Source organism: Larimichthys crocea, chromosome XVI, assembly GCF_000972845.2.
Source record: "Larimichthys crocea isolate SSNF chromosome XVI, L_crocea_2.0, whole genome shotgun sequence".
Lineage (NCBI taxonomy): Eukaryota > Metazoa > Chordata > Actinopteri > Sciaenidae > Larimichthys > Larimichthys crocea.
In genome coordinates, this window is record NC_040026.1 from 13,235,338 (window position 1) to 13,250,840 (window position 15,503).

A 15,503-nucleotide genomic window follows, 5' to 3' on the forward strand; every position below is an offset into this window, starting at 1 on the left:
ACATGCCTGAAAAAAGAAATCCATCCAGAAAAAGAAGGCATTTCTGCTGACATGCTGATGTTTATCGGGTGCATAATGCGTACTATGTTTACCATCTTTAGCGTCTAAGCATGTACAAACAAAACTTGTGCAACTGAGAAAATGTCAGTTTTACAGATATTTTAAACCAAAATATAGTTCAGATTAAACTTTTGTCACAGTCGGTTCCCTCTTTTGGATTGTTTGCCTGATCTTCTGATTGGATTTTTGTGTACTGAACCTTTGCCTGCCATTAAAGACGGTTTACCTCATGTACCTGCGTCCTGAGTCCAATTCCTGTGCCGTGTAACAACTTTAGACCTGATGATGGTCCTTGATGAAACATACTGTATCAATCTGATTGGTCAACTAGACATTTGGAATGTGTTCAAATCAGCATGACAGCACACCTGACTCATCAATAAAAATATTACTCCCCCATCTCCACATTGTCACGTCCTGAAAATACAGAACATGTTAACAAATATGAATAAGTCCACTGGAAGTCAACTTTAATAAAGTAATACATCTGAATTTATAATTTCAGCTTTCTTTAATGAATATTCTGTATTATGGAGCTGTTGGGCTGCCTCGTTAATACAAGTGTGCACCTCGTTAATACAAGTGTGTACCTCGTTAATACAGGTGTGCACCTCGTTAATACAGGTGTGTACCTCGTTAATACAGGTGTGTACCTCGTTAATACAGGTGTGCCCCTCGCTAATACAGGTGTGTACCTTGTTAATACAGGTGTGTACCTCGTTAATACAGGTGTGCACCTTGTTAACACAGGTGTGTACCTCGTAAATACAGTGTGTACCTCGTTAATACAGGTGTGTACCTCGTTAATACAGGTGTGTGCTTCGTTAATACAGGTGTGTACCTCGTTAATACAGGTATGTACCTCGTTAATACAGTGTGTACCTGGTTAATACAGGTGTGCACCTCGCTAATACAGGTGTGTGCCTCGTTAATACAGGTGTGTACCTCGTAAATACAGGTGTGTACCTGGTTAATACAGATGTGCACCTCGCTAATACAGGTGTGTGCCTCGTTAATACAGGTGTGCGCCTCGTTAATTCAGGTGTGTACCTCAATAATATAGTGTGTACCTCGTTAATACAGGTGTATACCTCGTTAATACAGGTGTGTACCTGGTTAATACAGGTGTGCACCTCGCTAATACAGGTGTGTGCCTCATTAATACAGGTGTGTGCCTCGTTAATACAGGTGTGCGCCTCGTTAATACAGGTGTGTACCTCATTAATACAGGTGTGTACCTCATTAATATAGTGTGTACCTCGTTAATACAGGTGTGCACCTCGTTAATACAGGTGTGCACCTCGTTAATACAGTGTGTACCTCGTTAATACAGGTGCGCACCTCGCTAATACAGGTGTGTGCCTCGTTAATACAGGTGTGCGCCTCGTTAATTCAGGTGTGTACCTCGTTAATACAGGTGTGTACCTCGTTAATAGAGGTGTGTACCTGGTTAATACAGGTGTGCACCTCGCTAATACAGGTGTGTGCCTCGTTAATACAGGTGTGTGCCTCGTTAATACAGGTGTGCGCCTCATTAATTCAGGTGTGTACCTCAATAATATAGTGTGTACCTCATTAATACAGGTGTGTACCTCGTTAATACAGGTGTGTACCTCGTTAATACAGGTGTGTACCTCATTAATACAGGTGTGTACCTCATTAATATAGTGTGTACCTCGTTAATACAGGTGTGTACCTTGTTAATACAGGTGTGTACCTCGTTAATACAGGTATGCACCTCGTTTGTGTGCAGCACGTCAGAGATCAAACAGTTCAATGAGCTCAGAGAAAATGTTTTTGAAGACTAAAGTTGGACTAATATGGACTGAAGAGGAATAATTCATTAGATAAAAACATGCTGTTCATTTTGAAAATGATTCCATTGATCTTTGTTCAATACATTTTGACTTATGAACTTTACAACGCTGTGGAGTTACTGGAAATGTTTGGATCATCCTCCATCAGCTGTGCCGGTGAGTCGCTGATACGGGTCTAGCTTCAAAATAAATGTTAAGTTAGAAGGCCAATCTGTGCATGGATAAGCAGATATCTTCAAGACTATAACTAGCAAAGCAGTTTAGTGCATATGTGTGTATTTATTCAGTTTGGGAAACTCCACAATCTCCATAAGCACTGACAGGACTAGAAAGTATTTCCATCTGCTAGGTCGTTACTAAGGCTCGGGCTACTGCTGGAATAGTGAACTGGGTTCCATTACATGTAGGAGTCTACTGCTGTGACTGATTGGTTTCCAGGTATTAGTCAGGCCCTGTATATCTCCATAGAAATGAAGATCAGAACAGAAACAAGCATAAAATGTTTATTTGCCACCTGGGGTCTGTTTCACAAAGCAGGTTCAACAAACTCTGAGTCAAAGCCTGAACTCTGAGTTGATCTACTCTGAGATAGGAAACTCTGAGTTTTCGGTTTCACAACAGCTGATTTGAGTTAGTTTAATCAACTCAGAGTAGTTTAACCTGGAGTTAAACATGAGCTCCACAGACATATAAAGCCAGCATCAATGGAGCCCAGATTCGATGATTGAACATGGAAACTGACAGAAAGAGGGCAGCATTTTTCACCCCAATAGAATTGCAAATATTAATGACTGCATATGGAGAGCATATGAGCATGTCTTTAGAAAGAAGTGCAACACTGCAGCGGCTGCTAAAGAGAGGGAGAGGGCATGGGAGAGCATTACTGCTCGGGTCAATGCGTAAGTTTAAATGTAATATTTTGCAATCACAATAACTATTGAAGGGCAAATTGCATGAATGGAGCCTATTAATTTATTTCATGTAGGTGCAATCCGGCGGGGGAGAAGCGCACTTGGCAGCAACTTAAGATGAAATATAAAAACATTGTTCAAACAGGTCAGACATCTGCATGACTTGACTCTGAACTTCTTTGATCCCTTCCATAATGCTCTTTTAACACTCAAAAATGTCTTCTTTATATTGTATTAAACAATGAAGCCTGGGGCTGGGCAGCAGCAGGAGACTCCCCTGACCTCAACTGCAGAGATTGACACAGTGAGACAGCTGTTCATGAAACTCCAGAGATTTATTGTGTGGAATTCATGTGCAACAGGTTAATTTTATGTCCTCTTTATGTATTCCCAGTTACCAGTAAAAGAAATTTATAAAATTCACCTCCTAAAAAAAATCCAGAAGACCGATAAAGAAATGCTATACCTCGACCGCCAGATTAAAAAAGCAGATTTGGAAATCCAAATACTGGAACATAAATTAAAGGTGGGTGCATGGTCACATGTCAATTATGTCAATGTTAACTATTGGAACATTAACTTAACTAGCTTTTGTATTTGTAGGAAATAAAGAAGACCAACTGAAATGTGCCTCATGTTTTTATTTGTGGTGGTGCTTTAAACTCAAAAGTGATTAGTACAAATCGTGTCTCTGACCGCTCGGCCATCCTGCATAGCTGGCAGGTGGACGGGGCCTCCACATTGGAGATTATGTGTGCAGCATCACATATGATCTTGACAGTGCAGAGAATGACAGATAAATTAAATTATGAGGAAGTGCTTAACACAGTGAAACTTCTTAGTCTACATGTACCTGCACATTAATGCTGTGAATGGACTTCCTATTCACATAATCAGCCTCATTATGTGAGGGAGCCGTGATGGGAATGTGCGTACCATCTATGCAGCCAATCACATTGGGAAATCCTAAAACAAATAAAAATAATAAAAATTACTAATTCAAGTCTGAGGTGGCAGCACAATGTCATAATACAGCCTGATATTAAAGGAATTCAACAGATCTCTACATCCTTCACCTGCGATCCTGTGGAACTCTTCCTTAATGGCCCTGACAGGTTTGTGTCCAGGGAAGACAACAAATATAGGTAAAAGTCTTTTCAGGGCGAGGCAGACTCTTCTGATGGCCCTGCATACAGTTGCCTTACTCAAGTGCTCAGCATCTCCGATGTTATACAAGAAACTGCCATTGGCAAAAAAACGCAGCGCCACACACAAAATCTGCTGCGATGTGAGCGCATGACTGCGACTCGTGATGTTTGAAATGTGCGGACGGATGAGGTTGTGTATGTAAATTATAGACTGTGAAGTAAAACGGTACCGCTCAAAAAGAAAATTGTCCGGGAGGGCTGAAATATCTATGCGTGGTCTGAGTACTCTCTGCCGACAGATATGTAATTCCCTGCGCAGGATTGCTGCACCTTCGTCCACAGGATCGTGATCAAAAGGACACGCCATGTTCAAACGTTGCCTTCTGGAACTAGAGGACGTTCTGACAGCGCAGGAATGAGGAAATCAAATTAAGTATGTGGCTCTGAAAGTGGGCGGAGACAGAGAGAAACTCAGGGTTTCTTCAGGAAAACCTGGTCCCGACCAGGTTAGATTCACGGAGTATGTTACTATGGCAACTGAGCTCGAGGTTAAGTTACCTCACTTTGTGAAACAGGTTAGAGTTAACCCTCTCTCTCGGGTTTGACTGACCCTCCTTTGTGAAACGGAAAACTCTGAGTTTCCGTGATTCCAGGGTTAACAAACTCTGAGTTTTCAATAAACCTGCTTTGTGAAACGGACCCCTGCTTTGTGAAACGGACCCCTGCTGTACACACAGGTGTGTACAGCATTGCCCCAAAACATAAATATCTTGTGATTTGATATTTTATTTAAGTTGTATAATCACAATATTCATGCTCATGCTTAAGTCAATCTTTTACATTGATGAAAACCTTTCTAATAATAAATTTCCCTCTAGCAGTGTTCAATATCTTGATGTTGTAAGAAGGAAACAAAAAACAACAAAAATATATTTTTTAGGGTGGATTTTTGCTTTGCTTTCAGTGCACCACAGAGTTATTCATCATGTTTCTTATTCAGTCTATGGAAAATGCTTTTCGAACAACAGAACTCATAACTTTATTCATTAGTTATCAGTGACAAGCAAGACTTCCATCTAGGGTTCAGATAACACTTTGTGTGAGCCTTCAAATGGCTAATTTCACTTCACAAAAGAAATCCTTTTTGATCAAGCCAAAAATCAGTCTCCAACATGGAGTGGGCCTCTGCATTAATGTCAAAAAACAAATTTGGAGACTGTGAGATAAAGTGGTGAGCAGAGCAGTGAGAATGCAAACACTGTGTCATGCTGATTAGAATCAAGCCATTAAAGCCAGAGTCAGGTCTCATTAAACTGAGGAAAAGAAAAGAGTAGAACTGCTAGTGTTTTACTGTGCTCTTTAACAGCTCTACTACTTCAAATAAAGTTATTAGTTAGTTACATATTCTATAGACAGTGTGTCACTGTATAGATTTCCCATTTACTGAAAATAGAATTTTCTCTTATTCTGCAATGGACCTGAATTTAAAATGTGTGCCACAAGTTATTATCTTGATGAACCAGCAGATAATATATCATATTGCTGTTGGATTAAAAGAAATTGCAGATTCTGCCATTTCTCTTGGTTAAAATGTATGCTATACTTAAAAAGAAAACCTACCTCAAAATGTCTGCTGTTTGCCCACTACACATAGTCACTTAGTTAAAGGAGCAGTGTGTAGATTTAGTGGCATCTATAGTGGTGAAGTTGCAGGTTGCAACCAGCTCGTGTCAATATTTGACAACCTGGGAATGAAAACGGGCTTTGAAGTATGGAGGGTTGTGGCTATTGTGTCCTCTAAAGACCTGTTGGCCCTGTATGCAAACTGGTGTTCATCAAAGGTGGGTGGAAGGTGAGTGGTGATGTGCTTTCTGACCACTTTCTCAAAGCACCTGGTCACGATGGGGGTGAGTGCTGCTGGATGGTAGTCGCTCAGGCTGCTGATGTTGCTTTTTTTGGGAAGTGGAACTATTATTGATGGCTTCAGGCACGGTGGGATGGTGGACTGTGCTAGTGACCGCTTGAAGATCCTGGTGAAGACCACAGCCAGCTGCTCAGCACAGTCTTTCAGCAATGTTTGTACACCAGCTGCTGTTGATGTACAGACACAGCCCTCCTCCCCTGCTCTTACCAGAGTCTCTGGTCCTGTCATGCCGGTGTGCTGTGCGGCCTGCTAACTCAATAGCTGTGTCCGGAATGGATGAGTGAAGCCAGGTCTCCATGATCAGCATAACACAGCTGTCTTTGATGTCTTTATTCAACGCTACCTGTAGCTTCAGTTCGTCCAACTTGTTTGCGAGGGATCTTGCGTTGGTGAGAAATATACTGGGAAGCGGCGGTTTGTGTGGCCCTGCAGCTTCTGCTTCCTCTCCTTGCGCTGCCTCCGTCCCCCTGGGGTAGTAATCCACAAAGAGCCCGGGCGCCTGGCTATGCTGGGATGTCGTGGGAGGCAAGAAACTCGACTATAACAGTCTGCTCGCTCAACAATCCTATCGTTAGGAGATCGTGTCGGCTGTAGATGAAGTCAGTCAACACCACGTACAACATGTACACAAACAGCCGAACAACAAACATTCTAAGGTGACAAAAACATAAGAAAGTTTTTAGGTTAGATTAAACACTGATGAAATGAGATATTTCATTTCAGCCACATAAATCATCTGTGAATAGAGCCTCCTAAATCTAACACAATAGACATTTAAGTCAGCATAAATGAATATCCTGCCTAAAATATAGTTACTATACTACTGTGGATGAGATTAGTGGTGGTGAAATAATCTACACATATTTTCTTTATACATACGGTATGTTGAGCTAAATGTAGGAAATGTTTCACACAAAGCAGCAGGCTTGTACGATAAACAATGGATGTACGTTTCTTTTATTCTCACTTTCAGACTCATATCCATGTGCTGATGGTTGTCCTGGCTTTAAACTGTGTTTGTATGCTTGACAATGTGGCTTTGATGGCTTTGTTGATGTTTTTCTGCTGCTGTTGTTTTGCTCCACTTGCCTTCTGAATTGTATTGTGATGCCTTCTATGCTGTCTGATCATGGCTGAGTTTCATATTGGCGAAATTGTTTTGTTCTTGGATCGTCACTGTTGAGTCTACATCCATGTACTGGTGGCCACTTTGGCCTTAATGGAGTGTTACTGTTTTGTGCTTGTCTCCTAGATGCTTATAAGATTTAACCTTGTTTCTGCATGTGATTTATACAGTAATGAAATTTGAGTATTGATGAGTATGTAGTAATGAGTATTGTGCCCTTAAACATTGTAACAATGGTTTTCTGCAGCTGATGATTCAATGAAGATCTGAAGTTCAACGCACTTTAAAACAAGTTCTGGGGTCTGTTTCACAAAGCAGGTTCAACAAACTCTGAGTCAAAGCCTGAACTCTGAGTTGATCTACTCTGAGATAGGAAACTCTGAGTTTTCGGTTTCACAACAGCTGATTTAAGTTAGTTTAATCAACTCAGAGTAGTTTAACCTGGAGTTAAACATGAGCTCCACAGACATATAAAGCCAGCATCAATGGAGCCCAGATTCGATGATTGAACATGGAAACTGACAGAAAGAGGGCAGCATTTTTCACCCCAATAGAATTGGAAATATTAATGACTGCATATGGAGAATATGAGCATGTCTTTAGAAAGAAGTGCAACACTGCAGCGGCTGCTAAAGAGAGGGAGAGGGCATGGGAGAGCATTGCTGCTCGGGTCAATGCGTAAGTTTAAATGTAATATTTTGCAATCACAATAACTATTCATGTGCAACAGGTTAATTTTATGTCCTCTTTATGTATTCCCAGTTACCAGTAAAAGAAATTTATAAAATTCACCTCCTAAAAAAAATCCAGAAGACCGATAAAGAAATGCTATACCTCGACCGCCAGATTAAAAAAGCAGATTTGGAAATCCAAATACTGGAACATAAATTAAAGGTGGGTGCATGGTCACATGTCAATTATGTCAATGTTAACTATTGGAACATTAACTTAACTAGCTTTTGTATTTGTAGGAAATAAAGAAGACCAACTGAAATGTGCCTCATGTTTTTATTTGTGGTGGTGCTTTAAACTCAAAAGTGATTAGTACAAATCGTGTCTCTGACCGCTCGGCCATCCTGCATAGCTGGCAGGTGGACGGGGTCTTCATCGGGGTCATCAATCTGTAGGGCGGGGTGTTGCTCTCCTCTAATAGTGGCGATATTTTGAAGAACAACACATACCACAATAATATCGCAGGCCCCCTCAGGGGTCACCCTGAGGTGACGTAGGCACTGGAAACGGGCTTTCAGCAGGCCTATGGTCATCTCCACCCGGGCTCTCGTCCTGCTGTGAGCACGGTTGAAGTTTTGTTGGGGGCCTGGCTCAGGGTCTGGGTAAGGGGTCAGCAGCCTTGGTTGGCAGGGGTAACCCCTGTCACCCAGCAGAAGGCCGTCAAACTCTCCTGTAATGTAGAGAGGATGCATGGGGTGTTGTAAAGGGGGGAGACAAGAGAATTTTACTGCAAATCTTCAGGTTTCTCACCGTGCTGCAGCCTGGCACTCAGGTTTGACTCGCGGTATATCCTTGAGTCATGAACAGACCCAGGCCACTTGGCCTCCACATTGGAGATTATGTGTGCAGCATCACATATCATCTTGACAGTGCAGAGAATGACAGATATTAGTTAAATTATGAGGAAGTGCTTAACACAGTGAAACTTCTTGGTCTACATGTACCTGCACATTAATGCTGTGAATGGACTTCCTATTCACATAATCAGCCTCATTATGTGAGGGAGCCGTGATGGGAATGTGCGTACCATCTATGCAGCCAATCACATTGGGAAATCCTAAAACAAATAAAAATAATAAAAATTACTAATTCAAGTCTGAGGTGGCAGCACAATGTCATAATACAGCCTGATATTAAAGGAATTCAACAGATCTCTACATCCTTCACCTGCGATCCTGTGGAACTCTTCCTTAATGGCCCTGACAGGTTTGTGTCCAGGGAAGACAACAAATATAGGTAAAAATCTTTTCAGGGCGAGGCAGACTCTTCTGATGGCCCTGCATACAGTTGCCTTACTCAAGTGCTCAGCATCTCCGATGTTATACAGAAAACTGCCATTGGCAAAAAAACGCAGCGCCACACACAAAATCTGCTGCGATGTGAGCGCATGACTGCGACTCGTGATGTTTGAAATGTGCGGACGGATGAGGTTGTGTATGTAAATTATAGACTGTGAAGTAAAACGGTACCGCTTAAAAAGAAAATTGTCCGGGAGGGCTGAAATATCTATGCGTGGTCTGAGTACTCTCTGCCGACAGATATGTAATTCCCTGCGCAGGATTGCTGCACCTTCGTCCACAGGATCGTGATCAAAAGGACACGCCATGTTCAAAAAGTTGACACCAAACGTTGCCTTCTGGAACTAGAGGACGTTCTGACAGCGCAGGAATGAGGAAATCAAATTAAGTATGTGGCTCTGAAAGTGGGCGGAGACAGAGAGAAACTCAGGGTTTCTTCAGGAAAACCTGGTCCCAACCAGGTTAGATTCACGGAGTCTGTTACTATGGCAACTTAGCTTGAGGTTAAGTTACCTCACTTTGTGAAACAGGTTAGAGTTAACCCTCTCTCTCGGGTTTGACTGACCCTCCTTTGTGAAACGGAAAACTCTGAGTTTCCGTGATTCCAGGGTTAACAGACTCTGAGTTTTCAATAAACCTGCTTTGTGAAACGGACCCCTGCTTTGTGAAACGGACCCCAGATCTATTCTGACGCACAATGGAATGTGTCACGATGGCAGTCGTGACTGTGGTTGTTTCTCTGTGTTTCCCCTTGTTTCCCCATCCTTGTGTTGTGTTTACTTGTCTGTCTGTGTTGTGGGCGTGGCACATTTCCCTGGGCCTCCTGGATAATCATCAAATGAAGCACACCTGCCGTTCCTCAGCTCACCTGCCTTCCATCAACTCATCACTCCACCTGCATATAAACCCTGGCCTTCCTCCCACTCCTTGTCAGATCGTTTGTTCAGCCTCTGTGGTAGTTCACGTTCGGACCATCTTAAACTATTTGTTCCTTGTTGATTTCCTGACCTCTAACCACCGATCTCTTGTGCTCAGGTCCACCACCATCATCACCTCCTGCCACCTGCTTGCCTGCTCTCCATCCACCATCTTCAGACCATCCAGACTCCGTGCCTCCTCCATCCATTCCCACCACTGCTTCACCTCAGCCATTCCCTCCACTTCGTATCGGACCCTCTCCTTCCCCTCTTATCCCACTTCACAATAAATCCCCTTTCTCTCACTAACCGTTGTCCGAGCCTGCATTCTGGGCCAACCTGTGCAACCATGACAGAATGAACAAAGACTATACTTGTGATGACTTCTTATATATCAGGTCTGTACGATAACATCTGGAAAACATTAGGGGCTACCCTTCTCCTTGTATCAATACAATTCAGTATTGTTCTGGAGAAAACACTGAAATCAATGGCACCAGGTCAGGAGGGAAGAAAGTGTTCAGGATCCTCTGAAGTCTTATGCTGTAATATTTATTAAAGCTTGATCAAAGAGAATCAGTGACATTCACACATACAATCAGGTATGCATATGATTCCGTCTCTATTCTGCCCAGCTCAGACTTTAAACCCTCACAGATGACACCACACATACTATACACCCAAAATAGTCAAAGGGAATGCATTTACCCATGTTAGTGTTCACCTTCAGCACATTTTAGTCTGGAGTCACTGTCGTCTGTTCATGTTAATGGAACGTCAACAGTTAGCTATCTATTATGTCTGGGAGGCCAACATTCAGTTTCTTTGACCCTGGTCACCAGGCAACTTTGAGATAGGCTGGCACCTGGCATACCAAAGAGAGAGAGAGTCTTCTCTGGTCTGGCTTTGTGCCATCACCGTCTATGACCCCAAGGCCCCTGCACAGCCCTGTGTAACCAAAGTATAGAAAAGTCTATAACAATTGGCTGATTTAAAAATGGACAAAGAGATGGATGATGGGTAGACCTGAGGTTGGCTAAATGAGCCAAGCTATCTGTGATGGCACCCACCTGTCAGTCAAAGCGACTACAGACTTAATTATGCATAACTTTAAGCCTTTGAACAGGTCAGTTATAGTCATTTCGGCTGTGGGGTTTGGCATTTTAACATGGGGACTGACTTGTTTTAGTCTGAAGTGGACGAAAATGAAGGTTGTGAAGATTGTTTTGATGACTTTAACTTTTCAATCTCTTTTATGACATCACAAACAAACATTTAAGGGGTTTTAAGTAAAACAGGACGTGAACACACCACACGCCCATGTGTGACCATGTGTAGCCTAAGGATAGAAAATTCCAGATGTTCCAGATGTAGTGGCATCTTTAACGGTTCAACTAAAAACAACTTTACTTCATCAGGTAAGAAAAACATTCTGACAAACATATTTGTCTGCTTGTTATATTATTATCGCACAGATTACATTGCAAGATGTGCGACAGCAGCAGAATTATGATTTATATTTCAGCCTGTAAACAGTCCATGCCTGTAACCGGGCCTTGCCTTTAAGTCTGTGTGCTTGACGCTATGTTTACTCATGCTGCCATGATATGTTATGCTTGTCTGCAGGCTGCTTATTTCTGCTGTCATCTGTGTGCAATTTTATGAACTGTGAATGAATTTGTTGTCGAGCTTCTTACTTTTAAATTGTGTTTCATGATGTTTATTGGATTTTTTTTTTTTGTTTTTCATTATGGTGTTGGTGGTGAAGTATGAATCCTCATGTTTGACTGTTACATATTTCTCTCATATTTGACCAATTCTGTGGTTATGGGGTTTCTCTATTGGCTCACTGTTTGCCTATTGGTCTCCAGTAGGGAGATGTATTGTATGTTGGCTTCGCGGCTGTAAAAACATCATGGCGTATTCACATAATTATTTCCTTGCATTGTGGGCTTCTTGTAATCTCCATGTGGTCTCTACAGGACAGGTGGTCATATTTACAACACACTTGATATTAAGCAGAGATCTTTAACTCACAGCAGTGTGATGGTTTGCATTACTGCATTGTTACTCTGAAGCCTAGATCTATATATTGTTGGTCATCTTTGCTCTGTGGCTGTGTCCTTACATCGAGTTTCCTGGCTGGCTGCTGCCATCTATTTTTAAAACAGGCATTGGTATATATTTGCATTTGGGTTGTTGTCTGACTCATTATGATGCTTTTAATGCTGCAGATTTATGCCATTGTGAATACTCGTGTTTGAGCATCAGGGGCTACAACACCTTTGCCTGGTCGTTGCCATGACTGCAGTCTTGGCTTCATTGGGAAACTTAACATGGCTTTATCACACACAGGGCAGGTTGTCATCGTCACACTCTCTCCACACTTTTTAATATTCTCACAGCCAACAGTCTAAAATTGTTGTGGTGAAGTGTGAATACACACTGCATTTGCGTTCTGGTTTGCAGGTGGAGGTGCAGGTGGACATTGTCAGTTAGGTCACTAGATGGTCTCTCCCATTCATTATTTCTCTGTATGGTCAAGTCAGCGTGGCTTTTGTCAAACACACACACACACACCCACACACACACACACACACACATGGTATTTCATCACCTTCACCTTCCTTTTCTACATTCTTAATATTCAGCTAAGCTTTAGAAATATTCAATTCAAAGCAAATGATTGGCCTTTATGTCACTCTTAAGCTTATGTCACCTTGGCTTTGTCCAGTCAGTGTCTTTGTGCTTGACAGTGTGGCTGCATGGGCCTGCGTTGCTCTGGCTGCTTATATCTTCTGCTGTCATCTATGTGCACAATGTGCCACGATAGTTAATTTTAGCTGCAGGCTGACTCGCTTTGTGACGCTCTCATGCTGGATGGATTTATGCAGTGCTGAAATATTGGCTGCATGGACATACACAGACTAGTGACATAACATATTATGATATCGTAATCATAATCATGCTAACTCTCATAATAATAATAAAAATAATCATATGATCAAAATTATACATTTTATTCATATAGCACTTTGATGATTTACTTTAATCAGAAAAACCTTTTAAACTCTGTGTTAACCAGTGAAACAGGCTAAACAGAGCTGATGAGGTTGTTTTTTCTTGTCTTATCTTTTGGAATTGAATGCAAACAAGTTACAATCAAATAAATAATGCTGTGTATAATTTTCTTCTTACACTTCATATTCAGCCAAACAAACTAAAATTTAATTAACTAGGAGTAATGGATTGACGTCACAGCCTGCTTTACTTCTTTCTTTGCAATTCTTTGCATCTCACACTGTATCTACCTGTTCTGGGCCTTTTGATGATGGCTACCCTATTATACTGCAGGACTCTTAAGTCATTCAGATGAACCTACAGCTGGAAGTAGCACGATAACAAGCATGCGGCCATTGTGTCCTGAGGCTCTGCAGGAGTGACATTGAGCAGATTCTGCAGAGCTCCAAGGCGATACGGACTTACAACCTCAGTGAAGTGCCCGAGCAAGGGGAAAGCAGAAGAAATCCTCTTTCTCCTTTTCCCTAACACGGGACTGAGCTGGCAGTAGTACAAGGCTAGGATAAATGGAAGTACATCAGAGTGGAGGGATGAGATTATCCTGGTTGGGATTTGGATTGGGACTTTGAGGAAATGCTGAAGGTGGGAGTACAGGCGGAACTTCTCACCTAAGCTACTGGAGGCTGGCTGAAGGATGAGAGAAAAGCCTGAGATATAGAAAATTCCTTTTCTGTTTCTCTTCAGTATGTGCAGAGAAATGTGTTTAGAAAGTCTGATATCGGGGCAGATGTATGCAGTGTATAACTTGAATGAATGTCACACCAGAAACAACCAAATGTGCATGTCGTTTGAAGTAACATGGTAAAGCATGATTTAGTTATTTAAAGATCTGAGTAGCTCTAGCAGCAAATTCACAATTGTCAAATGGGTGTTCTTTCAGGTTTATGTGATGACTTGATTTATATATTACCTTTTGAAGACCCCTCACCCTCCTGATATGCTGTAAGAAAAGTTTTTCTCACTGACTGCTCGCCTTGAGCCACCTTGTCACAGGTCACTGCCACAATATGTCCATTGTATCCCTTTGTCTGCTTTAGTTTCTTCTCTTTTCTGAACATAAAATGTTTCTTTGCCTGTTTTATTGGGAATCAGCTGCATAATATTTGGGGCTGGACTTCCTGCTGGAGATCAGGTCTTTTATCTACAATAGCTGGCACTGTCCTGGATTTTATACACAACATTGTATTTTACTGTGCAGTCCAAAAATAATGAGGTCATTTACATAGAAATCTGTGCTGACAGTTACTCCAGCACAGAAGTTTACTTGCATTTTCACACGTTGTCTGTCGGATATAACAAATTATACATATAACTACTTACTACTACTTACTTACGTTATTACTTACTTATTACTTACTGTACTTATTAGCAGAAACAATGAAAAGCTTGAAATGGGTCTTTTAAATCTCACTAAAATAAAAAATCCACAAAGCAACTTAAACAATAATACAATTAAGTTACCATATGTAAATGTGTCCCTCTGAATAATGGAGAAATAATCACTAGAGTGACGCTGTGTACTTTCCTGGGTGAGAACTTTACTCAAATGAGGAAAACCACCACTGACAGTACAGAATGGACAGCGGATGTATGATTCCGAAGAGCTGAAGCTCTGGCCAGTGCCATCTTGGCAGTCCTGCCTTTTCCGCCTCCCAGCTAATCTAAAAATCACCAAGGATGTGGATCATCAGTGGTCCTTAGGCAGGCTGAATGACGCCTGGGTGCTCAAACAAGCCATCTGTAACGGCACCCGCCTGTCAATCAAAACAATTTCCCCGCCACGAAGGGTTGCAGCTTGAGGAAAACACTGGGTATGCTTGAATAGTAAAAAAAAGAAAAAAGAAAAAGATCTCCTAGTACTTTCCTAAGCACTTTTCCTTGACCTTGATGAAAAGGCATTCATAAGGAGTTAGAAGAAGACGACCACTGTGTTCAGAGAATCCCACTGCACTTACTCTAATAATGTTATTATGCAATTGCGGATGTTATTGACGTGAATTGAAGTTCAGAAGATGAATTGTTGGACGGCATTACCTCTTCCTTTTGTAAAGGATGGTCTGGTGTATCCTGTAAAGGAAGCACTAAAGCTTCTCTCCTTTTATTTTGCAAAAGGTTTCTAACTGAGTGAAATTACCTGCTGTGATCACCTTGGGTATGTAGGTGGAGACAAAAGCAGTCAATCTCAGAGTCTAAGATTAAAAACATTCTGTAGATCAAAGATGAATACTAATACTGTGACAGTGTAGAATAAACACTCTTTTAGCATTTTATTTATCCTTTCCTGGCTGAGTGGAAGTAGATTTGGCCGTTCAATACAAAGATTTACCTTTTTGTTCCTATTTTTACAAAAATAAATAATAAAAATAATAAATCTGTTGGCATGAGTTTCAGTGATGATTTTGACCACACAAACACAGTCAAATGCACCAGGGTCATAGGAACACAGCAGCATATGATGCAAGATTTGCGGCCTATTTAAACTGGAGATA

General features: G+C 41.5%; 2 protein-coding genes across 2 annotated transcripts; both read right to left on the minus strand.

The window, feature by feature from the left end:
* Positions 1-3,391: 3,391 nt before the first annotated feature.
* Positions 3,392-4,646, minus strand: LOC113747919 (putative nuclease HARBI1). The gene is made up of 3 exons (XM_027289818.1): positions 3,865-4,646; positions 3,642-3,754; positions 3,392-3,561 (listed from the first exon to the last, which is right to left on the minus strand). The coding sequence occupies exons 1-3, from the start codon at positions 4,301-4,303 to the stop codon at positions 3,421-3,423; spliced, it is 693 nt and encodes a 230-aa protein (XP_027145619.1). The 5' UTR covers positions 4,304-4,646; the 3' UTR covers positions 3,392-3,420.
* A 3,070-nt stretch (positions 4,647-7,716) lies between these two features.
* On the minus strand, positions 7,717-9,498 carry LOC109138998 (putative nuclease HARBI1). Its single transcript, XM_027289817.1, has 4 exons — positions 8,886-9,498; positions 8,663-8,775; positions 8,469-8,580; positions 7,717-8,388 (listed from the first exon to the last, which is right to left on the minus strand). Exons 1-4 carry the CDS (start codon positions 9,322-9,324, stop codon positions 8,018-8,020), a joined length of 1,035 nt encoding a protein of 344 aa, XP_027145618.1. The 5' UTR covers positions 9,325-9,498; the 3' UTR covers positions 7,717-8,017.
* Between the last annotated feature and the right edge of the window lie 6,005 nt (positions 9,499-15,503).